This window comes from Phalangium opilio, unplaced genomic scaffold (assembly GCF_054372755.1).
Source record: "Phalangium opilio isolate 3A_F unplaced genomic scaffold, DU_Popi_V2 ptg000329l_1, whole genome shotgun sequence".
NCBI classification, from domain to species: Eukaryota; Metazoa; Arthropoda; class Arachnida; order Opiliones; family Phalangiidae; genus Phalangium; species Phalangium opilio.
In genome coordinates, this window is record NW_028324226.1 from 628,077 (window position 1) to 653,924 (window position 25,848).

The window sequence follows — 25,848 nt, forward strand, 5'->3', positions numbered from 1 at the left end:
AGACCATTTTCTACAGCGCTGATTGGCTAAAACCATTTTCTACAGCGCTGATTGGCTAAAACCATTTTCTACAGCGCTGATTGGCTAAAACCATTTTCTACAGCGCTGATTGGCTAAGACCATTTTCTAAAGCGCTGATTGGCTAAGGCCATTTTCTGCAACTTTTATTTATTCCATGATACATTTTATAATCCTTCCGGGGGTACTTACCTTGACCTTGTCAGTCTTGACCTATTGTATAAAATAATTATTTAAAATAAATAAACACATTTAAAGTCGATAAAATATTTTTATATTTCAATTTATAAATAAAAGTGCGTGGCCTTTTTTTTTTTTTTTGGTGGAATGCGCTTGTATTAATTAATTAATTATTACCTCTTCTTTAAATCGACCGTTACTAAAATAATCATCAGCGTCGAGTCCACACTCTACATTACAATATTACCTTAATTAATCCCAGATTTCGAAACAACGGCCAAAAAAAAAAAAAAATTACATAAACCCCACAAAAAAAAAATATTTCTTTTAAAACTTCGGTGCAAACTGTACATAAATATTATACAAATATTTGCTTGTTTGTTTGTTTTTTTGTTTTGTTTTTCCTAGGGTGCGTTAATTATTATTTACCGAACATTTTTGTGACCCTTATCAATTCAACGCTTAAATATTTACAGCTCTGACTATTTGCCTTAATCAAAATTAAAAAATATAGTAACCGAACTTTAATTAATTTAATTAACAAATTTATTTTAATTAAGTAAATAATTAAAAACTTGGGCTTCCGGAAAAAGAAAAACCGAATTTAATTAAACGTTTACAAACGCATTCTCATAATAAGAAAAAGTTAAAGATTAGCGCTACAATTAATTTAATTTAAGTCCGACTGCTTAAATTAATTAACTAATTAAATCTTAATTTAAAAAAAAAACCCGTAAAAATTCAAATTAGAAAACGCCCTGCACAGTTTTTATTGGAGTTTTCCAAAAGTTCAAAAAAAAAAAAAAAAAACTAAATTAGTTTAAAAAATTACACTTAATTAACTTTACTGGAACCGACTTAAAACTAAGTGTCATTCATTCAAGGTACAGTTTTTGGGCTTTTTTTTTTTTTATTCCGTCACGCCATTCGTTTAATATAAAAAAAAAAGTATTGTTCACGATTGTCGTCGCGGGGGATAACTTTAGTCTTTTTAATCACATGGACTGAACACCGTGATAATGATGCGTCATACTGGGTAACATTTGATCATCACTATCAGGAGGGTGACTGCGTCCGTCAGCGGCTCGTAGAATTTCTTCTACAGCGGGATAATGCTGCCTCGGACCCGGTTCGGGAGTATAAGTGAACGTTAAACCAGTAGCGTAGATAATACCGTCGCTACGAACTAAAGAGACAGGAACTTGTGTTGGCTGTCGTACCCATTGCCAGCCTTCGCGAAATGCCGAGATGTCTGGTACGACGCAGAGCATTCCTTCCTCGCACCTATTACCCACCATAATTAGCGTAGTGTCCCTTTATTAAATTAGCCTTATTCCTGATCAGCGCCATCCACCCATAGCGGTGACTTTGAGAACTACTGTAAGCGGCAAGCCAATCAGATGTCGCTAAAATCTGGTGACGTCATTTTTGGTAAGACCCGAGAGTGCCAGTCAGTGACGTCACCAGATTTTAGCGACATCTGATTGGCTTGCCGCTTACAGTAGTTCTCAAAGTCGCCGCTATGGGTAGGTGGCGCTGATAAGGAATAAGGCTAATTAAGATATAACGGTGACTTACCTGTACATTGTTTCCGCTTCTACGTCACCGAACCACACTCTCAAATTAGGGTTAAAATTTTCTCCTATTAACTCTAACATAGCTACGTCACCACCTCCATTGAGCTAAGATTAAAAGTAATTAATCCAGATTAAAATTAATTCGAAGAAGAATAAGTGAATTAGATATACTTACGTGTAAACTTTGGACAACTGGAACGGGTGTTACTGATGTTCTAACAGGTCCCATACCTTCGAAAAAGGTATATTCCGCTTTATCCGTACTTATAATCGTCCAAGAAGCACCATCGTTGATCATTTCTTTATTTTGCTCTTTGGGACACGGAGTTGCCTTTAAACGGGATTAAAATTAACCCCTATTTGGCGCAAATGAAGTAATTAACGCTTTATTACTTGAAACTGAATAATTCTCTCTTGCGATAGGCAAAGATACATTCTCTCCGTATCTTTCATATAAAAGGCACACTTATGCAACTGCGATACTGGGTCATCGGCGTCAAGTAAAGCAGTTTGTTTATCGACTTTACGAATAATTAGTCGAGGGAGGGCCATCCCCGTTACGGAACAAACTAACTTAACTGTCGAACCGTAGTGAATGTAACCCTCTCGCACCGTAAATTCTTCAGATTCTGATTCATTGTCGTCGACTATAAATACCACGGTTATTTAAAATTTTACGTACTTAAAATAATTAAGTACCGTTACTAACGTAAATGAATAGTGAAAGCTCCCCACTGCGTTGAACTCGCGTGAAAATTCCCATTTTCCACGTGAAGATATCGCGTACTGACTGTTTGTGACCTTAACCTGTTGAACAACGCCACTCTAGTCCCTGACGCTATGCATACTAAAGCAAAAGGTAATGGTCACCAATAAGTTCTGAAAATAACCTTTACAGAACTTACAATCGGCGTTCTTTAGGGACTGTTTCTTTTTGGAGGGTTTCGATATAACTTTGATCCTTTTGCTCTGAAACACACCGATATCTTCCCCATTTCCGTAGAACATTTTAACAGAGAGCATGAAATGTTTTCGTTTGTCCGAATCGCTTATATACAGTGTTTTTGCCGCGCAATAACTCTAAATAAACGCGCCATAACCGTCAGTACTTGCGGTTACCGACCGCGTTAAGTATTTACTTACCTTTCCATTGAAGTCTAACTGCTGCATCTCTTGATCGGAATTACCAATTCCGATGAAGGCGCATAGTTGAGATCCTTGTTCCGTCTCACCTTCCCTCATCATCAATTGCTCTTGTTTCTTACGCCAACCATCCCCGAGTAAATAAATGCAAGGAGGAGGACAGAAGAATCTCTTTTCGTTGCCGTAAGATTTCTGCGCCACTTTGGCGTGTAAGATAACTAGAACCATATCGCCCCGTTCCCGTAAATACCTCTTCATGGCTTCTCTCGTTAATTTTTGATCTTTTCTCCTATTAAGGAAACTGAGGCGTTTCAGTGTCCGTTAATGACTGAACACCACAGAGACACGAGATTCCAACGATAACTAACCTTCGTTGATGTCTTTCGTCAACGGGTGGTGAGGGAGTCGGTAAAGGACTTGGCGGTGCGTGAACCCTGGAAGAAGGCGGTGGTGGCCCAAGCATGGGTAAATTCAGACTAGCCGGTGTGCCAAGGGTCAGTAATGAATGTTGTTGAGGTTGTTGTTGTTGTTGGTTCGATTGTTGTTGAGGAGGACCTTGAGGACCTCCGTGATGAGACTCTCCATTTATTTTATCAGGAGGTGTTAAGGAACCACCCAGTAATGAAACTGAACTCTCTAAAAAAATGGGGTGCGAAGTCCAAATTAACGAAAGGTCATCCAGGGACGCTATAAGAGCCACGCCTTCAATATTTTCATGAATGGTATACTTGGGCTACTTAAAGACGTACTAATATCGGAAAAAATATCGTTCTTTGCAAGAATTCAAAGTTTTCCAAACGAAAAACAAAATAATATCGACTGGGTTTGGTTTTATAGAAAAGCTAAAAACAATAAAAAATAAAGCAGATGGCAAAAGAACGCCATTTTTCTCAGGGTCCGAAAATAATAGTATATCGTCAAGCGTCTTGCAGCTATAGCTCTAGCTTATAAATCTCTTGAACACAACAAGTGGGTATGGTAGGTACACTTTGGTTCTTTCTTTTCACTAACAACGAGGGGCAAAAAATGTACTAGAGCTCCCCCCCCCCCGGAAAGAGGAGGCGAATGGAACTCAAACAATACACTGAAAACAATCATCTATTTAATCATCAGTGTCATCAGAAACAATTGGAAGAGAAAAAAGGGGTTCCTTCCTTCGTTGCAGAGAGAGGGGAAAGTGAAAATGGATCAATGTCCAGTTCAATTTACTCAACCCCATTACGAACCGAGAGATGAAGTACTTCAAGTACACTTCTTCGCAAAGAATGGTTACAATTTACAAACAGGGTGTCTACAAATCTTTCATTTCAAAATTATTCCATGACTTTCTTCATGTTAAAACATTTTTTTCTGACCGATTCTCCCCCCTTTTATTTGTAGAATTGTCTAAAATTTTAGGGAAACTACTGTGAAAAAATATATATTTGGTATTGAACACCTTTGAAACGTCGTAACTCGGGTATAAAAACATCCGATTCAAATAATAATCAAAGATCAAATTAACCTGTACAAAATGACACTAAAGTTTTACATCCACATCAATCGGTATTTGAAAAAAAAAATCAATTTTGAACAAAAAAATTGGCCAAAATTTTAACCTTTGTGAAAACAAAGCCAGATATGTCTAACTCCCCAGTAAAATGTAGGCCGTAGAAAGTTGAAAATACAGATAGGTTGAGCGGTAAAGAGTGGACAGGACAACATCCTCCCTCATCCTTCGGAAGGAGGAGTTAAGTGGAGAAAGAGAGAGAGAAAGAGAATGGGAGAGAAAGTGAAACGCACTACGGAGGAGTACGTACGGAGTCTTTCACGGGCTCTTTCTCTAGTCTCTGATACAGCCGGTCATTTTCCCACGCTGTCGTAAAAGACGAGAGTAGAGAGAGAGAGAGCAAGAGAGAGGGAACTAGCTGGGAGGCAAAACAGCGAGCGAGAGAGAGAGAGAGAGAAAAGAGAAAACCAAACTATATATAACCACTAGTACTATCAGAACCATGCAGGGAAGCTCTAAGGGGCCGTTAGATTTTTCCTCTTGGAGTTTTTCAAACAGAGCACGCGGAATCTCCCACGCGAGGGGCTCAACACTACTTTCATTTAATGATAACGTGGAGGTATTCACTAAAAGTCACGGTGTCTTTAACCCCTAATGTTTTAAACTATATAATACCGTGTAATTGAATAATAACAATTGGTTGAGGATCCAAACTGTTTATTACCTACATATCGATATATATTTCTTAACAGTGTCAATTATAATATTCAGATAAACCACCAGACATCGGTAACAGATAAATTCATCCAAAAACTATGTTTGCAAGATAAGAAAAAGAACAGAAAACGAATCGAAAGAGAAAAGGAGGGAAATTTCGGTGTATATAAGGAAAAGCGGAGGGAGATGTCGTGCGAATTTCGCAAGGCTGTTCTTACACCTGTGGAAAATCACAAGGGTCCTTTTTCACCTGCGTTTACCCTACCCATTTTTCCATTTAGCCACAAAAAAAATTATATATAAAAAACGAACTAACCAAGAGTTCCAATCTTTCTCTACCGCGATATGATTATCCAACAGGTAGAATTAAAATACTGATAAACTGTATCATATTTGATTATAATTTAATCCTAGATATACAGTATATTTTCGCTTGATTTTCCAAAATTTCTTTATCGGTAAAATAAGGGTAAAAGATTTCGGCTATTTCAACCTAAAATTAAGTCTAATTATTAAATAAATAACTAATTAAGTCTTTGGGGGTATTTCGAACGAAGGCGAAAGTATCAAAAAACAAATAAATAAACATGAAAAAATAAAACCGTGGGAATCGAGTCAAATCGTCACGAATATTGCAAGAAAAAAAAATATTTAAGAAATACCGATAAATTTCGGCACTGTTGAATTCTCACACGATTTCATTAAAAATTGATCATGGGAGACAGAGTGAAAGAAAATGTTCAAATCGAACATACTTGGGGGGTTAGGAAAAATATCGAATTAATGTTTTTCCGAAACTCCCAGAGACGTTGAAAAGAATGAAAACCAATAACACTTGTTTCTACGCCTCATTTTTTCACAAATTAATTATTCAATGAAGAAGCTTGGAACATCTAAAGAATAAGTTAACTTATATATTTATTTATTATTTTTTTTTTAGGAAAGGTGTATCTTCGAGGAGCTAAAAGACTATACCTACACGCGAATAACATTTGGGTAAAATCCCAACCTACTTTTAACTTTATAACTTTAGTATTTTTATCGCCAGAAGTAAATTTCATAGAAGTGAACAAATTATAGGAATTTAGTACTTTTAGGATGGTGTCCTGTCTAAGTACCAACGATTTCGATCTCACTAGACTAGGAGGAGTCATACCAGTTACACAAGGAGGCCTGGCTTTTGAATGCACCAGGGAGTCTGACCTCCTTGCGTCACAAAGAAAGCCCGACCTCCTAGTGAAAATGGTATGAATTCTTCTAGTCTGAAATCTATCTAGTTATACCAGAAGTATATAATACTTCTCTTCGAGAGAAGTGTACCACAAAGCGGGGTAAGTGTAACGTCACTCTTCCCAACATCGGATCATTTAGAGCAAGGTTACTAAACCGTATAACATACACGATAAATAGTTCCCTCATCATTACTTTATCAGCGTTTAAATATATGGCAAGACGCGCTCGTGCATTTTTGTCCCATGTCAAGACGAGGTTTGTGGGACGATTACTGGGGATTTAGTGCCAAACAACTATAGAATTCACCTTACGGTGCGATGCCTATTTGTAGTTTGATGAGCGGGAAAGCAAACTAAAAGGGTGAGCCTCTAAAGAATGACGTTACATAACTAAAGCATTAAGAGGTTACAGAGTGTCATCCTTCTCCTATTATCCCCTTCTAGTTATACTTAGTTTTCAGACTAGGAGGATTCATACCATTTACACAAGGAGGCCAGGCTCTGTGGGGCAATCAAAAGCCGGTCCTCCTTGTGTAAATGGTATGAATGCTCCTAGTACGAAAACTACGTATATAGAGCTATTTCAGAGGGGGTAATGGCTACGTCACCAATGCTATTTGCCCATAGAGAAAATCTGCACAAAATGGCCGCCCTGGTCCGCCAAAGGCAGGCCCAATTTTCGTAGCAGACGAAATTTTTCCCCCACTGAAATAGCTCTATACGAATTTCCCTCATACCTGTAGCCTTTTAAACCTCTTTTTCATATCGATTAGAGTTAGAAATAGTGTCGGTTAAAATTGTTACCATTTCGTGTCACCGTTAAAAAAGGCAAAACAAGGTTTAACCCAAGATAGATAGCTAGATAGATATCCCAAAATGTGGCAATAATTATATACATAATAGAAAAATGAGCGTAGAAAATTACTCTGCACGACAAACTTCAATTTGCTGACTCCAACATGAATTTATTAATACCCTTCACGAATAAATAAATAAAAAATTTCCACGCTTTTTCTCAGACTAGGAGGATTCATACGTCATACCATTTACAGAAGGAGGTCAGACTTCAAGTTGGAGTCAAAATACAGTTCTCCTAGCGTATCTGGTAGGAGTCTTCCTAGTCTGAGAACTATATTCTCTGAGCTAATTTCCATCGAAACATTCATGGGGGATTGCGATAAATTCCTTGACTTACGGAACACGATACAGAATCGAATTCGCACGACGAACGACGACGCGTTTTCAATTTTTAATCTTGGCTACTTGGGAATCGGAGCAGACTTAACAAATTTTGTTGTATTCTCATATTTTTCGCTCGAAAAGTGTTAGTGTTTGTTGCCGGGAGGCAATTCATTATTCAACGTCCTTCGAGAGAGCGAAAAACATCGGGGCCGAAAATGACCACAACACAAATGACCAGTCACGAAACAAAAGGGTGGAATAGAAAAAAAATAACATTCTAAACCAAACTGACTGACGAAAAGGCTAATTTCAAACTACCATTCTTCCTAAATACCTTGATTAACGTAACTTAATTAAATTAAATTGAAGTGTTAAATTAAATCATTGATTCAGGGCCAGGGATGTCATAGACTGGGGGAGGACGAAATAATTAATCTTAATTAACTTTAAGTGAGATTATTCTTGAACTAATTATAATCTTACCGCCATAATGATATGGTATATGATAAGCTGTTGGTTCCAAATAGGAAATTCCGCAATCGTCAAAAGCAAAGTCGATAGAAGTATGGTGAGAATGATGGTGCGCCATTTTTTTTTAATTTAAATATTATATTATCACACTAATTATCACGTTTAATTAAGAAGGCGGGAAAATTTTTAAATTTAAACGCGACTAAGTCACGAGAGAGAGAACATATATTATAATAATATTAACTATAATTAAATAAATACTTCCGAGAAGTTATGGATCACGAAAAATCACAAATATTGAATCAGTAATCATTTTTAAAATATCACGAAAATTACTTAGAAGGGGTTGATAATTAATTTCAACTTCGACCACTGTCCAGTTGACAAAACCGAAATTCCTCGCGGGGGTTCAACAAGATCCAAAACGCACGTGCGTTAGCGCGGGAAAATTCGGTTCGGCCTTTACCGGCAAAGTTCAAACGCAAACTACCTGCTAAGTTGCTTTGAAGGATCGAGAAGCTGCAACAGCAGGTATTTCTCAAAAAGGAGAGATAACGGTACCAGAAAAATAGACCAAAAAAAAACAACTCCTCCTTTCAAACCCTCCCCCGGAATTCTATACTACACTAGGAAGCTCCACCTTACACTGAGAATGCACCAGAGTAGAATTGGTACAAAAGAGTAAAACGAGGGGGCAAGGAAGAAATAGCCCAAGTTGGTTCCGAGGAAAGGGGGGTCCAAAATTGGAGGAGGATTTACACACAGAGAGAGAGAGAGAGAAAGGAGAGGGGGAGTGGGTTAGGCCTCCGCAATTAATTATCGGAGCGCATCTGGTAGTGGCCTCGAATTTTCCCACACTCAGAACGCCCTAAACACACGATATCCTTTGCCATGCACGCCATTATCGGACGGACTCTACGTAACGTTCTCTCTCTCTCTCTCTCTCTTTAGCTCAATGAGGAGTTATTCACTTAAAAGGTAATATCGAAAGAATAGGGAACCAAATGTTTATCTAACCTCTTAAAATCAACATGCAAATATTAGTAATTTAGGCTGATGACAATTTTCCTAGCTCTTGAACCCTTTAACCCAGAATTCCACGCGATGATAGGCAAATTAAGAATTATTATCATTTGAGTTCAATAGTGAGTATCTCCTCGTTCGTATCGTAAGAGAATATCCCCCCCCCCGCCCCGGGTCGAAAAGATGGACGCACAAACGGAATTTGCTCCAATGATAAGGGTACATACTTCAAAATTCATGTTGAGTTTGCGCAATTGATAGGGTGGCTATTTTATGACGTAATTTAGGCTGGTATCTCTATGACGTTAAGTTATATATTGGATGGGGTACATAAGGTTCAAGGTATAAACCCACGTTTGGAATATTCATAAAACTTGTTATGGCATTTATGAATTTTAATTATCATCGTCTTTCCCTTAATTACTCCGGTTAATAGGCAACCAATTAGCGAGAAAATGAGTAAATTACGCCTTTAAAACATTAGGAAAAAGAACTCTGGCGGATCATATTGTTAACAGCGCGCGATTTACGACCCCGCTTCCCATATCTCCGCGTGTCACGTGGGGGAGTTCAATATTTGAAGATTGATAAGGTCACACAAAGGTCAGGAGCAAGCTGATAAGAGAAATTGAGTACTTACCCCTTAAGTTGGAAACACCATTTCTAAAATGATGTTCGTTATTTTCCCTGTGGTTTAAGTTGGCTTCGTACTGGTTGTGAGCGTTAGAGAGATCGACAGGGTTCCCGGGATTGGAAGGTTGGAACCCGTTTCCCGAAGAAGTCCCCGTTGCCCTCCTTCTGGCCGCGCTTTGATTATTGGCGACCACCATGTGAGCTTGATGCTGAGAGAGAGTCATTTGGCCACCTTCTCCCCCTCCTCCGTTCATCCTCATGTGACTAGTGTTCAACTCCATCATCATGGCGTTTGGTTGATGGGACACCATATCACCCTGTACATCAATATAAAATAAACCACGCAGAAACTAAATTTAGTAATACTTCACATTCACAATCTTACTAAACTTTCTAAGACAGTTGCTAAGCCTAATACGAAACTAGTTTCAATGGTAACGTAAATGCGCGCAAATTAAACATGATAATCGGGACTAACCTGTACGGATATGCTCTCCAGCTGTTGAACATGATTATTGGAAGACGTGACGAGACTCGAATACTGAGGAAGTGGCATTGGTGAACTCACGCGCATCCTATTCTCTTCCGCGTCTCTGTGACCATTGTGACCAAAGCCATGATTATGGCCCACTCGATTTTGACCCGCACCCAAAAAACCATACTGGTGATTCTGAAATAATCAACCGATTGATTGTAAAATTTGCCAAGACACCAAGACACCAACACGCAAAATATTTAAATTATCAAGGCTTAGTATTCTTTAGCTCCCCAAAAATAATTATTATCCTACCTCAGACGGATACACGTCGTTCATGTTTGTACTTTAACCGATTAAATTAAACTTTATTTAAATAATAACTAAACGAAATTAAGTCCAAAATCCTCAAAGGAAGTTTGAAGCATCTTCATTCAACAATCGTAAATCCGCACGAGCAGGAAAACACCACAACACGCGGGAAGCCGGCTTTTTTTTTAAATATCTATTATTTCGCGCTTTTTTTTAACCTGGCGCAATTTATTTCCCGCCTTTTAACAGAAAGCACGTGCGAATAAATACGCGATAAACAAATTTTAAAATAAACACTATAAAACGATTAACAGTTGCAAAACAATTAAATATTATTAAAAATTAACGAAATAACACGGAGAGATGAAAGTCCAATATCTGGTAAAAACTCCCAATGAGGAGTGATGACGATAAAAAAAAATAATATCTCTGCAAAATAAAGTTTCTCTCAGTCTCTCACTCTCTCTCTAGGGGTAGTGGACTGAGAAGCAACAGACACTCGTGGGAAAAACGATTCAAAGCCACTATCGTGGGAACAATGGACCAAGCAACGTTTCTCCCCTCCCCCCTGCCTCTCGTATAGGGGATTCGCGCCCCACGGCAACGGGAGAGACTGTGTCGGGGATGGATAAAAACCGGGTAGATGGAGACGCGAATGCTTGGAATAAGTAGCAAGGGGTGCCTTGCCTGGCAGCACTGAACACGGCACAACCAACCAAACCGACTTAGCTAAGGCTGCTGGGAGTTCCCGAGTAGTCCTTCCCCCCCATCTTTTTTAAACCCCCCAAATTCCTAGCACTCTTTCGTGAAAAGTTCATTACTCGAAGTACTAATTACTAAAAGAATAAAAACATTTCTCTGCCTAGTTGCGTTGAAAAAGGAACATTTACTTCAAAATATGAACTTCTTACATGACGTCAATATCTCCCTTAGGGCTTTTTAAGGGTGCTGGGTAAAGCCTCGTATGGTAATGTCGTGTCAACCAGTCCTCCAAATTTCAAGATGAGATGGCATGGGGAAGATTTATTCATAATCGTTTAGTTTTAATTGGAATAATCAGATAAGAAAGCGCCTAACCATGTCATCTATTAGACCACACGTATTTATTTATATCCTGGGGATTCGAACCATTTTTAATAACCCTTGAAACGAAAACGGTACCCGCGGTTATGGTTCCTTTCTAGAATTTTATTATTACTTAATATTATTAAATTATTCACTTTTTTTCCGCAAGACATTAGGGTCAATTTTTTTATGATGGAATTTCTTTTTCATTCACGCCTAGGAAGTTAAGAATCAAATTTTTTTCCCAGATTTTTCAAGGACCATTATAACATAGTGTTTATAAAAATAAAATTCGTCGCAATTGTTGCACGTGGTTTAGTCGGTAAACCAACCCACGTGTTTTGTAAATACTTCCCACGGGGTGAAGTACAAATAATAAGATATTCATGGGAACATTAAACTAATTCAGAGAAATTCTTTTAGGTTATTTTATTGGAGATTTCGGAAAAATTTCCACAAAAGTCTATTTTATGTTCTACGCGAGAATCGGTTTACTTCGATTTTCCCAGATTTTGTTGAACATAAAAAATGCTAGGAAAGGATATTTTGCGACAAAACACAAATTTTTTCGAGCTAGAATTGGTGGAATAATAATAAAAAATAAGAACCGTCATGGTCTCTTGAAAGTTATTCGATTTGGGAGTTAAAAGTCGATATTAGTGTTTAATTTCGTACCTGGCTTTTTTCTATTGGTAGTTTGAAAGGGGTACTATATACTTTAAGAATTAGCCGCCATGTTCGACCATGCGTTGCGTTTAGTTCAGGGGCAAAAACTCACAGAAAAGGTCACAAATGATATAAAAAAGTTCACGTAAAAAATATATATGGGGAAAAGCTTTCCTGTACCTTAAGCCTACTAAATATGATCTAGAATTTAAGTTTAAAACTCATTAAAATTTAATTAAAGTAAAGAAATTAATATTTAACAAAAATGTCTTGAGTATAGTTCAGTAGAAAAAAAACTCCCGAAAAGGTTACATAATTAGTCAAAAAAAAAAAGAAGAAAGTTCAGGCGTATTAAAATTAAACTAACTACTTAATGAAAAGTAATGGCACTTAATCCTAAGTTCCCATAGACTATTACAGTATCAAAAGAGGGGAGTTGCTTTGACGCGATTTCAAGTTGAACTACCACCAACCCACCCACCCGGCTGGCGAATCTGTTAAAAGCATTAATGCCGGCCGGTAGCCTTGACATTATAAAATAATAAAGTCAGAAAGCTTTTTCCCGTTCGTTGGGGGGAGATTGCACGAAGACAAAGTTCCTTCTAGTTAGCATTCGACAGTAATCGTGGGAAAAGTACAATTATTAGGCCTATTATCCTATCACCCACCCTTTGTGGGGTAGGAAAGAGGCGGGAAAATGTATAGTACTACCACCAGATTTTCGTCTCGAGAAAAGAGTGTCCACACACTTCAGAAGCTGAAAAGACTATCGTGCCACCCACCATAAGTAATAAAATGTTAAATATAATGAAAGTATGAAGCTCGTAAACAGAGCGAGGGGATCTTTATGATTACACTATATCGAGGGCACGACATTCTAAATTTTATTTCAGAAGTTACTGATTAAAACTAGGCGCTGGTGGTAAATGACTACGTATTACCCTAAACTCACTGCTTATATAGAGAGCTTTCAGATGGGATAGTAGTACGTCACAACCTCCCAAGTCTTACCGCTGCTGTTCTGGTAGCCAGCCATATTGGGTGGTCTCAGCTTCATAACTGTTTTAAACCCACCAATAGAGCTATTTCAGTGGGGGAAAAATTTCGCCTGCTACGAAAATTGGGCCTGCCTTTGACTGTAGGGCGGTCATTTTATGGGCAAATAGTATTGGTGACGTAGCCATTACCCCCTCTGAAATAGCTCTATATAGCAGCGTAAATTATGTCATGAGACTTAGCTCCTCCTACAACTGAAAGCTCTCGCAAAAATTCATTTCTTTGCTAGTCCTCTTATGAATAAAAGTCCGTGGACATTCGGATATATTTAACTGATTTTAAAAGATTCATACAAAAGAGCTTGTCATTACTTATTATTATCAAGTTACTTCTAGTCAAAAGGAATCCCCCTCATTATTTTTTTCTTTGAATCTTCACTTACAATGTAGTAGAATAAGAAAAACCAGTACATAATTGGCGTTTGAGTCAAGTTCATAACGCGTTTCTATTAAAAAGTTTCAACTTTGTTTCCCATAGAACGATAACAAACCTGATTCCATACTCTCTAGCTACTAATTACTAATTATCCTTTTAATTGGGATACAATTTAATTTAGAACTTATAGAATTAACACTTAACACACGCAAAAAAGAAGAAGGTGCCTGCATTTATTTTGTTTTAAAAGCATTGATTGATTTAAAATAAGAATATATAGGCCTATTCTATTTGATTTTTTTCTGAATTGGGAAATTTTTCTTTACTAACAGAAGGACCATTAATTGATTTTATTGATTTTAATTCAATTCCAATAAACGAATAAAAAATTAAGAGCGCTGCTGGAAAATCGGAAAGTTATATTTCCCCTAAAAGTTTTAGACTTTAGATCAATTTGACCTAATATGACCTCACTAATAAAACTTTGAAAAACAATTAAATAAAAAGTTCTGGGAAACATTTTAGGAGTTAAAAATCCAGGAAACCTTTTGTCAAAAATTGACAAATTAAGCTGAAAGCTGGAAAGGTTTTTAACATAAAATTCTGTCGTTTCTCAGGACTTTTTTGGGAAAACGAAATAAATGCTTTAGGGACAATAACATCCCTGAGAAATTTCTCAAATCTTTTTCTACACACGTAGTGTTACTTCCCCCTTTCTTCAGTCAGATCATCTCTTTAACGGTTGACTTATTTTTCGCATTAAAAAAAAACATATTTAAGACTAAAAAGTTTTTCTGCGCAACTAATAAAATAATAACTGTATTTAAACATCAAAATATTTCGAGGTGGTAGACACCAACTGTAAGTTTTAATTCCTCATTTTTTTATATTCTAAACTATCTTGATTCTTGACAGATGGTTAATAGAATAAATTCTTTGGTTAATAAAGTTTAACAACTTTTTTTTTTCTGTTTTTTTCTCGAGTCTCATGGCCATTGAAGGCCAACTATATTCTGTGAGAAAAATATACCGATGGCTAACACCTCTTGGGAAATTCTATTTCAGAGTATTCCAACATCCCCCTCCCTCCTCCTTCTCCCTTCCATCGCTAGTGATAATCTTAATTACCGTTTAATTAACTTCTATATTTATTTCCTATCAAAATTTAATAATATTTATATCGAATATTGAATTTATTGTAAGAATTCACACGATTGTTTCTAAGGTTTTTGACATTTCCTGACGAATAGACCAATACGAAAATTACCTACAGAGAAACAAACTTCCAGGGGCACGCCTACAAAGTGGATAATTTCCCTGTCGCCACAAGACAACACTAGAGGCAGCCCAAGCTCACTGCATCTGAGAGGCTAGCCGACTCGGTCATGCCTCTAGCGGTGTCTCCTGACATGATTGAAATTATCCACTATAGTGTGTTACCACGAACTTTGTAGTGACGTCACATGCTCTTATCTCTTACCTTATTTTCAGGCGACCATATTGGCAGTCGCGAGACGTCGTCAGCTTGGGCAATACAAATTCGGGACCCAATATTGACGTCACAGTTTTTCCCCCCTAGCTTCGTGGTAGCACTCTATAGAGGCGTGCCCCTAGAAGTTTGTTTCTCTGTAGGTAATATTCGTATTGGTCTATACCTCACCTTATAGACAATTTCGGAAATTACATACAGAGAAACCAACACACACTACCGCCATTGGGATACCCTCCGTCTCGCCAAGAAGAACCGCTAGAGGCAGTGCGAGTTGGATAAGCCTCCCGCGTGTAGTAAACTAGGGCTCCAGGGAAGATACCCCAATGGCGGCCTCGCCCCTGGGTGTTGGTTTTTCTCTTATGTAATTTCCAAAATAGTCTATTACGACGTGTAATACATAGTTTACAGGCATGGAAGATTCCTACCATTAACACAAGGAGATCAAGCGACTTAGAGTGTAAAACCGTCTGCTATTTTGCACTCTTAAGTTGCCTGGTCTCCTTGTGGAAATGATATGAATCCTCCTTGCGTGTAAACTATGCATAAACAGTACTGATTTTAAAGATTACCCATAACTCCATTTTAAAATACCTAAAGTCATTCCATACCAAGAGATATTCAAATGCTTTTTCAAGTCCCCAAAATGCAAATTAATAAAAAAAATTGATATGAAGTGCTCACGGTATACAAACATTATCCACGGGAAAAAGAAAGAAATGAAAAAAACCTCTTTAAATTAATTATTCAAAAACTAATAGTAGCCATATTTTCTAGGTTTATTCCCGATATTTTTCTAGTAGGAAAACTAATTATTTATTCAATATTGTCGTGTTTTCCGTGCTTCAAGGGGAAGGATCACGATCCAATAGAATTATTAGGAAAGAAAACTCAATATTGTAAGCAGGGTGACCACCGCAAAGAAAAATAATAATAATACTGAAAAACATATTGGAATAAATAATGGTCCTATTTCTATATAATTTAGGGGATTATTTATATAAGAGAGACATAATAATTGTTTTCCTAATGCAAATAAAAAAATTATTGGAAAAAGTCTTAACTAGGTTAGAGTATAAAGGCGCGTTTTCAATCAAGATTTTTTTGAACAAAAATTAAGCTTTTGCTTCAAAAGTAGCAGCGGAAAGCCGAAGCAAAAAATCTTGGTGTTTTCAAAGAAGCTTCAAATTCAGATTTTCGTCTTTTCAGGCTTTAAACCTTCGAGAAGCAGATATCTAAATGAGTTTGATATTTGCTTCTCATTTTCTTTAAGCTTTTGCCGCTCAAACAGTTTTGGCGCGTTCAGTTTTGCTAAGGGTTTAGGACTTTTTTTGAAAAGAAAATGACGTCTACACACATGAAAACACGCCCACTTGTAATTTTTTATTCATTTGAAGCTTGTTTGAAAACGATACGAGTTTCAGCTTTTCCGTTTTAATTTTTTTGAAGATTTTTTATCTTCGAAAGCCCGTCAAAAGTTCCCCAAAAAGCCACAGCGAAAAGCTTGGAAAAGGTTGATTGAAAACGGGCCTTAAGATAATTTGTAGCAAAACTTTTGTTTTTTCTACTATGGAATATTTTACAATCCTTTATAAGATATTGGGGGGGGAGGGAATTACGCAAATAAACTATGTTAATTTTTCCCCATGGGTTTTTATGTATGAAAGTCAAAAATAAGTCAATATTTTTAAATTCTTTAATTACGTAACATTACACTAAATTGTTTTTTTTTTTCTAAATTTATTTTATTTTAAAGGTTATTTCCAGTTCCTTGTTCAAATTCAATGGTTCGCTGTTGTTTAGTCATTTGATTTCTCATATCCAAGGCCTTGATTTTATATTTCTCAGCCAATTTCTCGTCTTTGCTCGTGCCATCTCCTTTCTGATACATTTGGCTCAAATTGGCGCAAGCATAGGCATTTCCCAGGTCACACGCTTTCAAACTATACTCAAAAGCTTTCTTCATATCTTTGGGTACGTCGGAGTTGCCACTCAAATAAATACCACTCGCAAAGTAGCAACAAGTACTATTCTTATTGTCACAACCTCTATCAAAGTAACCAATGCCGTCTTTGTAGTTTTTCTCCAATTTTTTATCTCTAGGATTGGTTAGCATAAGACCAGCGTGTAAACAAGATTCAGGATGATCGAGGCTACATCCCATTTTGTAATAATCGAGAGCTCTAGCTGGACTTTCTTGGCAACCTTTCCCCAGAAAGGAATAGTTTCCAAATTTGAAACAACTTAAAGCAAACTTTGATTCGTCACAATTTGTTTGGTAGATTTTGGCGGATTTTTTAAAGTCTTTCTTGACAGCTTCTAAGAAATCCGCTAAACGATGGCAACCATCTGGTTTTTTTTCATGGAAACATTCGAAACGATACTCCACAGATAAGTTTTGCAAATATTCCTTTACATCCTCTTCTTTTTTCAAATCATAGGCCATTTTTAATCTAAGCTTTGCCTATGAAGGGATTTCCACACTAAGCCTGTGGCTCGTTTACAGGTGGGTCCCTTTAATTTATTTTACGTTAAAAATCTAAAAAAAAAATATACATTTCGGACCTTAATTTATTGAAAACAGTTTACATTTGTCTCTGCCCCAGGATCTTCTTTTCTTGTCAGTTTTGTCATGGATTAACTAACGCGCTAGGGATAGTTCGTTCCCCCAAAAAGATAACGCATGCATGTTCCAAACGCCCCCTAGCAGCAGCTACTATCCCTAACAGGAAGTTATAAGAAAATTGGACCAAATATCACGTGGCGTCAAAATTGAAATACTGCCTAAATTGGGCTAAAACAATTTATTTTGCCGAGAGCTGGCGCCATATCTACATCCGTTTTGGTCCAATAAATTGGGGGAATGAAGAGGGGAATCAAGGAATAATTCGGAACTGGGAAACCCAGTTAGTGAACAATCCCTAGCGTTAGTTAATCCATGGTTTTGTGAACTAGTCAACTAGATATTATTGGTTTAATTCTAGTTCACAAATGTTCTGACAAGGGTTCAATGGTATTTTAAATCTGTATACTTACATTTGTTACAGTTTCTAATTCTTTTCGCTGGTTTTATGGATTCTTTATTACTGATTTCATGCTTTGAAGGGTTGTGATTTTTACATTGCGTAACTGATAAGTTTCATTTAACCTCTAGGATTCGCGATTGATACTAACACCCGACTTCATAGTTAAACTACAGGTTTATATATTTGTATATTTACAGCTCAAAGGAATGATAGGAAACAAGACAATGTTATATAAGAAGAGGAAAGGACTGTAAGGATAACTTAAAAAGTTAAACCTAGGGCAGAGAAACTAATCCCTAGGTTTTTTAACACCCCAAAAGACACGAATCACTATCGAAATTAAACCCCATTATACAATGGAAACATTTGCACGTATGTTAACCTTATTTCTCCCAATGTCATCACGCAAAAATAAACCAACTGGGAAAAATTGGCCCTCAACAACTCTTCAAGCCTAAAACGCGTCTCCCATTCATAAGCCTTGGCCCTCCACCCCAAACATAAATATTCTTTGCTAAGCATTTACTTTTCATATAAATTAATTATCGTTTACTTACGGTTTTCAGCAATTAATAATGTGTAGAATTTCGTTTCCTGGTCTTATATTCCGTCAAACATTGATTGCCTAATTAAAAACACTGAATTAAAAATTTTAATACTTTCCCCTAAGGTGAACCGCGTTTACAACACTTCACTACAAAACAAAATGGCGGCGAAGGGGAACTAAAAAGAGGGCGGGGAAAAATATCTTTTAACACGATTGTCTTGCCATCTAGTTTTGTAACTAAGGACTAAAGACGGAATTCAAATTTCAAAACGCAATTTAGTACAGGCATAGGCAGGGCAAGGCAGGGTCAGGGCATTGAATTGCATCCGACTTTTATGAATTCTTCCATAAAAGAAGCGGGAAATTTCAAATTCAAGACTAAATTAGAAAGAAATCCCATACATTATGAAAATACTTTGACACGAATAAAAAGTTAGTAATAAATGTATCAAAAAAAGCACTGATGTAAATAATGTGAAATTTGGCACAAAGATTGTGTAACCTTCACTATTTCCACATTATTTCCAAGTGTTGCGCGTGTCTGAACCCGGAATTTTGTCGACCTTTCAAGGATATGTATTTCCATCTTGGAGGAGGGAAGATTGATACTGGAGCAGAAAGTTGGGGGTGGAGGGAGGGGCATTCGTGGCTGATTGAAAAATCCCAGCATTATTTTCAATTTTACTAGATTAGTCACGTGTGTATAGTAGATCTTGTTGCTAAAGCTTTTGCCCAACCTAAAACAGGGTACTGTAAGACCTTTTATTTGGTCCTAGCTCGACAATAAAAACGGAGCAAAAAAAAAAAAAAAAAAAACTATGGCGCCCAAGCGTGTTAGAGTAGAATATGCTACTCCAGTTACAACTTCCCTCCTCCAAGTTTCTATTACCTTTTATACCTCTATAAAATTATGGTGCAATATAGAATAAACGAATTTTCAGAGGCATTTTTATTTACTCAGTGTTTGGGTTATCCATCTACAAACTCCAATGATAAAAAGGAAAACGCCCTTGATAATTAATTAACCTCATTTCGGGCCTAAACCTTACTCTAATTCATCATAGGAGAGGCTTAATTGTAAGCCTAATACGGCAATACCTAAAAATTTACCTTACAAACTGATTTTATAAGGGTTTACGCCACAAAATGCAATTTTTAAACATTCAAATCACCCGGATTTCAATAAAACGCAGAAATCGAAAATAATTGCTTTTGATTGGTCGAGGAAGAGTTACGCCGCGGGGGAGGGAAATTGCGATTTTCGCGCGTAAGCTACGTAACATTTCCCGCGTTTTTTTCTTCATTATTCCGGGAAGCCACGCCTATGTAGTGTGTAAAAAGGACTGGCAGATTACACCTCACCGGCCGCTGTGACGAATTCACAATCACTGCAATTGTTACTCGGATCACTAGGAATTTTAATTTTAATAAACCTTAATTTTACTTTGCCTAAAAACATCGAAAATGGTTGTTCAAATTACCGATCACGTAAGTCTTTTGAAAATTAACGTTTTCCATCTAATTAACTTTAGATAATGGCAGCTTAATTAGATTGAAACTAAGCCTTTTGATAGTGTGTAATTCATCGATGTAGAAATTTAGGAAGCGATAAAAATTAATCAAGTTAGAGCATAAGCGGATTATTCTCTTATGGTTAGAGTAATAGTTATGTAAGTGCGTTTGAGGGACCCCTGGGGTAAAGTTAGCTTAACCACAGGAGTGTATAATGGGAGTATAACACTTTACTAGTCAATAATAATGGTAGTGTATACTTATTATTATAGGATCACTTTGATAAAATTATACTTATTATTATAGGATCACTTTGATAAAATTTTGGAAGAAGCTGGTGCTGGCTTAGTTGTAGTGGATTTTTTTGCTACGTGGTAATTATTTAATAACTAAAATTTTGAAATCAACTTCTGTGTCAAAATTAATCCTGATTAATTTTAGGTGTGGTCCCTGCAAAGCTATATCACCATTCATTGAAGTAAACTTTTAGTTTTAAATAAGTTTAAATTGAATTTAAACCCAACTAGTTAATTTCATTATGAACAGCAACTTTCTGAGAAATTCAAGGATAAGGTAACATTCATCAAGGTTGATGTTGACGAATGCGAAGATATTGCGCAAGAATACAACATCAGTTGTATGCCAACATTCTTGTTCCTTAAGAACAAGGCAAAGGTATGATCCCAACCCTACTTACAAGAACAGAAAGATACCTAAAGCATAATAATATTAGGTTGATGAATTTTCCGGAGCGAACCAAGTCAAACTCGAAGAAATGGTGGTAAAACACGCTAATTAAATTAAAAAATTACGGGACACCAGAGTAGATTAGAATGCTAATTAATTATGCCACCGTCCATTTGGCAAAAAAAATATGCAAGGGGAAAAAAATCTGCCTTCATTAAGTTTATAAAAAAAAAATAAATGTCACAAAATTGAATTTTTACGCAAATCTAAAACTCTTACTACGGATTATATATCATTCCTATATTGTTTACTTTTTAATAACTCACTTTGTTTTTGAAAAGAAAAAATATATTAATTAAATTCTACTTCAATTTGTGTGCACAAAAAACAAGATGGCTTTAAGTGTTTTAAGTCCTTCGAAACGACTCGGCACTTTTTATCTCTCGTTATTAAATTGTAATCAAACGTTAATAAATAATTTCAAACTACAATTGGACTCTTGAAATAATTACTTTTATTGGATAATTTTAATGTATGTTAAATATTTATTACACTTCATTTGATTCGTTACACTTAAAACAATGTTATAATTAAACCCCATATGATACCTTAACGAAACTGCGACTGACTGATTCTTAAGCCTATAGTATCCTTGCCAACTTCAGCCACACTGCAAATACGACAGACTGAACCCTTATAATCGGGAATGTAACTAGACTGACAGAAGGGGCACTTTGCCTCCGGTTTCCCTCGATAAATGGGTTTATAGGTCGTCGCGCAAACGGAGAAAGGGTTATGTTCATCGTATTGCAACTGATGTTGGTCTGTTGGGGTTTTATCGCATACCTGGAGGTACTTTCTGGTTTGAGCGGCTAAATCCGGTTTGGGTCCGAGTTCTAAAAGGCGTCTAGCGAAGGAAGCCGCCGTTTTATAGTTCTTTAGTTTAAAGAAAAGGTTTAAAGCCGTTCTCAAGGTCAATATCAGATGAACTGGTTGTAGGTTGCAATGGGTGAAATACGCCGCCATTTCGCAAATCCGTTTTTGTTCGTCAAGGGAATCTTTCGGTAAAGCCTTTCGCTCCAATTCCATGGAAAGACCCAAGACGTATTCGCGACAAATCTCCATTAATTGTTGCACTTCAACAATTTCTTGTTTGGTGTCAACGGTTAAAAGGGAACAGCTGAGAAGTAGAATCTGAAAAACGGACTCGCCCCATTATTTTCCCCCCGAAATTCTATGGAGCTACGCAATTTTATCTTACCCTAAATCTATCAATGGCTTCCTGAAATTTTCCGGAGGTTGTAAGTTGATAACAAGATTGTAGTCTTTGAATGAGGTCATTTAACTTGCAACCAACAGCTGGGAGTCCACCTTTTGGTCCGGCATCTTTCCAATTTCTATGCGGATATCCGTACATAGTTGACAAATACGGAAGTCCTTGATACGCGTTTCGCGATCGACTGTACGTTGTTAAGAAGAGCGTCTTCAAGGGTTCAAAGTTGACAAATCCAACTTGATCATGGAGTAATCGGAAGGCAGTTTCAAAGGACCCAGCCAAAATATGGTCCACAGGTAATTTCGAATTGTTGCACCAAATCTGTAAAAAATTACTTCCATAAGAACGAAGGATTAATTCAAACGCGTCTTCAGCTTACCTGAGTCTGCGGGACACCGTGAGTTGGTGGAACAAAGTATCCTTCCCCTCCTGTTGTGGCTCCACTCTGTTCCAATTCAGGAGGTAACTCCAAGTCATCCTCAACCTCCCATCCATCACCTTCTCCCGGCTTCTCTCCATCTTCCTCAAGATCCATTCCTCCATCCAGAACGCCTCCATCTTCATCCAGAATGAGGTCCGCGTCCATTCCCCATCCTTCACCCATACCTTCATCAGCAATATCAGCAGCCATGGCTGTTTTCTTTGATCCACCCATCGCTCCATCCAAAAATCCGCGTGAAACGCTTAACAACGGCCAGATTTCCTCCGTGTAGGTGATGGGGCACGGTGGTTGAAGTAAAATGGCACTAGGGTTGGCTTCTGGGAGGCTAACGTTGTTGTTTTCTAAAGTGGTCTTCAATGATTCAGCTTCTTCATTTAAACCGTGGGTTACTGCGCAGAGATACGCGACAGATGATTGACCACAGCTCTTGAGAATTTTGATTCTTTCTCCAACATCCCCGAGGTAGAGGGAGTTTTGAAATTGACCACTGATGTCTTTACGAATTTCGGCAATTTTCATCATTTTACGCAGTTTTTCCAGGTTTCCCGTGATCAGATATAAGAAAGAGAGTTTATCAAAGTTTTTGGTTCTTTGATAAGCCATTTCAACAACCTGTTAGGTAATTAAAACAATAATTACGGAATTATTTATAAAATAGACCAATTACCACCGTACTTGATGATTTCCATGAAGTAAGGCAGCTTCTCCCAACTTTTCCCAACAATTTTTATCATCCAACGTTCTAGCCGCTTCCAAAGCAACTTCAATGTTGCCACACTCTAAGGCTAATGCGAATCTCGTCTTTTCGTCCTTGACAAAGTGCAAGGCAACTTCGGGATATCCTTTCTTTTGCAAGTAAGCGATGATGGATTGACCCACCAACTTGGCGTTTCTGACCATATGAAGAACTTCGTCATATTTTCGATTAACCAAAGCCAATTTGAAGTGGTATTCAGTTGGATCAATTCCCAGCACTCTGGGACGACATTCTCGATCCAAGCAATAAACGCTACTACCGTGAATTCTGGTTATGTAGATGGGAACGTCCAAAGTTCTAATAATTCCGTGATCTCTGTAATGACAATTAGTTGAAGTTTTACTCTAGATTAAGAGCTGAAATAAACCGACCCATTAGTCAGAGCGTATTTAATATGATTCGAAGTTGTGTAAATAAAGACGCCAGTTTCTTCCCAAGCGCCGCTTTTAACTCGAGTGTTTTCTTGGATACTACACAAGATATCCATTCTACGATTGCAAACGGTGATGGTATGCTTGCTCAAAAGGGCTACGTGGCTCATATCAGAGCTCCAAATGACGTATTTAACTTTGGGGGCTTTAACATTGGCCAAAGCTCTGCTTTGTTGGACATCAAAAAAGACCATTCCTTCACTATCTCTCAATAATAGCATTCCTGTTCCAGCATAGAAGATTTCATCACAATTCGGGGTTTGAACCTTTTTGACCACCTCATTTTTGATGTTTTTAATGATAACCTTGAAAATCATTCCAATTTTTAGACCAATTATTTTGCTGTCCAGTTGTTGAATACTTCAGGCCTGAATCTTACAGTATGAGTTCTATCTAGAACTGCAAATCTATTTCTAGCGATCCAAACAGCCGTGAGACCCGATGATCTCTTACATTCAGCTGAATCTGGATTTTGGGAATCAGCTTCCTTAGGGACCAAGTACAAATCATAGGTGCTGTTATCCAAATTGCTGGTTCGCGTGCTGAGAAGAACAGCGTTTTCCGCGGCATTGTAAGACAAACTGAAAACTGGGCTTCTATTTCCTCCTCTAGTTTGTAAGGAGACTGAATCTTTTGAGTTGGTGAAATCCAACTTTCGCAAATACTTATCCTTGACGTAATACAACATATTGGCATGAACAGCGAAAGCCGGACGTTCCCTTTCAAGTTTAAAGATGATCATGCCACTATCATGACCAGCCGCAAAGAAATTAAGGCTGGGATGGGCAGTTAAGATCCAAAAACGATCATGTTCTCTCCTGAAGGTGTGTAAACACGTTCGTTTTGTCATGTCCCAAACCCTGATGCTTTTATCCTCAGAGTTACTTAAAATTAATTCTTGCCTATCGAAGAAAAAGTGTTAGGCTTAATTCTACTGGCTGAACTCTTAACATTATTAACCTAGGATGAAAAATAACGCTAGAAACATTATTGTAATGTCCCCTACAAGTATCAACTTCCCAAGCTTTGGAATCATTCATTCTCCAAAGCTTAACTTGTCTATCATCAGCTCCAGAGACAATAAGAGGCATAGTTGGGTGAAAAGCGGCCCAATTAACCCCTCGATCATGTCCTTCCAATACATGTTTGACCACCGCATCAGAGGTTCCAAATAAATCAGTATGTCCAGGGTTTTTAAGATGGTCATCTAATCCTCCGGGTCCAGGTGCCACGTTCTTTTTTCTTAGTCCAGAAATGTCCCAAACTCTGACGGTTTGATCCAAAGAAGCAGAAACTACCATATCCTCTGAGGAGTGAAACTGGGCGCACATAACGTAATGGTTGTGTCCAGTTAAAACGCATATACAGGTACGAGACTGCCAGTTCCATATTCTGATGGTTTGATCGTCTGAAGCGCTAAGAATCCATGGATATTCGTGGTGGAATGTCGTCGTCCTTATGTAATCCAGATGACCCAAGAGAGTGAAGATACATCGCCGTTGTTTGTAGTTCCAAACCTATTCAATCAATGATTAAGTTTTTATGTTATAGGCTTAACGCCACTAATAAGCTGCAAATTTAACCTTTATCTTATAATCATCGCCTCCCGAGACGAACAAAGGTTGCTGATTATGAAAGCAAATGCCTCGAACGGGTCCATCATGTTCGTCAAACTTGTCAAGCAAAGTGCACATTCGATAATCCCAAAGTTGAATGACTCCATTATGCAAACTAGTCAAAATCCAGGGCCTTTTAGGGTGAAATGCTAGCCCTTTCACCCTAGCCGACTTTGTTTCAAATTTGGTTAACATTTATCTATCGACAATAACCGACTTTAATTAAAATTAATTTCTTTACGAGCCAACTTGAAGTTGACGTTGAAGACCAGCCACGTTAGGCTTAACAGTACACACAATATAGGATGCCGTGGCCGGAAGCCGGTTGGAGAAAACAGGAAATAATTTTCGGCCTTTTCTTTGGGTTGCACCGGGATGACGCCACAAGCGCGTGATATAGTTGGACTTTTCCCTTTTCCCAACTCCAATGTGGTCACGTGCTAAATGGCGG

General features: G+C 37.5%; 4 protein-coding genes across 6 annotated transcripts; 1 reads left to right on the forward strand and 3 right to left on the reverse strand.

The window, feature by feature from the left end:
• Positions 1 to 269: 269 nt before the first annotated feature.
• Su(H) (recombining binding protein suppressor of hairless) lies at positions 270 to 18,827 on the reverse strand. 3 transcript variants are annotated; one of them, XM_089858748.1, is made up of 11 exons: positions 18,687 to 18,827; positions 10,144 to 10,335; positions 9,673 to 9,982; positions 3,287 to 3,554; positions 2,919 to 3,219; positions 2,681 to 2,855; positions 2,485 to 2,622; positions 2,169 to 2,422; positions 1,951 to 2,106; positions 1,777 to 1,880; positions 270 to 1,482 (listed from the first exon to the last, which is right to left on the reverse strand). In XM_089858748.1, the coding sequence occupies exons 2-11, from the start codon at positions 10,237 to 10,239 to the stop codon at positions 1,194 to 1,196; spliced, it is 2,091 nt and encodes a 696-aa protein (XP_089714874.1). In that variant the 5' UTR covers positions 10,240 to 10,335; positions 18,687 to 18,827; the 3' UTR covers positions 270 to 1,193. The 3 variants fall into 3 exon arrangements, with proteins under 3 accessions (XP_089714874.1, XP_089714872.1, XP_089714873.1); XM_089858746.1 differs by lacking the exon at positions 18,687 to 18,827 and adding an exon at positions 10,456 to 11,182; XM_089858747.1 differs by lacking the exon at positions 18,687 to 18,827 and adding an exon at positions 10,456 to 11,179 and having other exon boundaries at positions 2,919 to 3,207.
• Positions 16,786 to 18,827, reverse strand: Coa7 (Cytochrome c oxidase assembly factor 7). The gene is made up of 2 exons (XM_089858749.1): positions 18,687 to 18,827; positions 16,786 to 17,642 (listed from the first exon to the last, which is right to left on the reverse strand). Exon 2 carries the CDS (start codon positions 17,547 to 17,549, stop codon positions 16,854 to 16,856), a length of 696 nt encoding a protein of 231 aa, XP_089714875.1. The 5' UTR covers positions 17,550 to 17,642; positions 18,687 to 18,827; the 3' UTR covers positions 16,786 to 16,853.
• Positions 18,828 to 19,969: 1,142 nt separating this feature from the next.
• On the forward strand, positions 19,970 to 21,366 carry LOC149610180 (thioredoxin-2-like). The gene is made up of 5 exons (XM_089858755.1): positions 19,970 to 20,164; positions 20,495 to 20,562; positions 20,630 to 20,666; positions 20,735 to 20,863; positions 20,922 to 21,366. The coding sequence occupies exons 1-5, from the start codon at positions 20,141 to 20,143 to the stop codon at positions 20,985 to 20,987; spliced, it is 324 nt and encodes a 107-aa protein (XP_089714881.1). The 5' UTR covers positions 19,970 to 20,140; the 3' UTR covers positions 20,988 to 21,366.
• alphaCOP (coatomer subunit alpha) lies at positions 21,367 to 25,740 on the reverse strand. Its single transcript, XM_089858750.1, has 8 exons — positions 25,365 to 25,740; positions 24,742 to 25,298; positions 24,161 to 24,683; positions 23,722 to 24,086; positions 23,269 to 23,665; positions 22,531 to 23,205; positions 22,137 to 22,472; positions 21,367 to 22,069 (listed from the first exon to the last, which is right to left on the reverse strand). Exons 1-8 carry the CDS (start codon positions 25,590 to 25,592, stop codon positions 21,485 to 21,487), a joined length of 3,666 nt encoding a protein of 1,221 aa, XP_089714876.1. The 5' UTR covers positions 25,593 to 25,740; the 3' UTR covers positions 21,367 to 21,484.
• Positions 25,741 to 25,848: the final 108 nt, after the last annotated feature.

What these genes read in the sequence shown, in the direction of transcription:
- Coa7 (XM_089858749.1), bottom strand. Translation starts at nt 17,549, where the DNA reads ATGGCCTATGATTTGAAAAAAGAAGAGGATGTAAAGGAATATTTGCAA.
- LOC149610180 (XM_089858755.1), top strand. Translation starts at nt 20,141, where the DNA reads ATGGTTGTTCAAATTACCGATCAC. An exon ending in GTGGATTTTTTTGCTACGTG is followed by an intron (nt 20,563 to 20,629) that starts GTAATTATTTAA and finishes GATTAATTTTAG; the next exon opens with GTGTGGTCCCTGCAAAGCTA. An exon ending in CTATATCACCATTCATTGAA is followed by an intron (nt 20,667 to 20,734) that starts GTAAACTTTTAG and finishes CATTATGAACAG; the next exon opens with CAACTTTCTGAGAAATTCAA.
- alphaCOP (XM_089858750.1), bottom strand. Translation starts at nt 25,592, where the DNA reads ATGTTAACCAAATTTGAAACAAAGTCGGCTAGGGTGAAAGGGCTAGCA. An exon ending in GCGATGATTATAAGATAAAG is followed by an intron (nt 25,299 to 25,364) that starts GTTAAATTTGCA and finishes TTGATTGAATAG; the next exon opens with GTTTGGAACTACAAACAACG. An exon ending in AGCGTTATTTTTCATCCTAG is followed by an intron (nt 24,684 to 24,741) that starts GTTAATAATGTT and finishes TTTCTTCGATAG; the next exon opens with GCAAGAATTAATTTTAAGTA.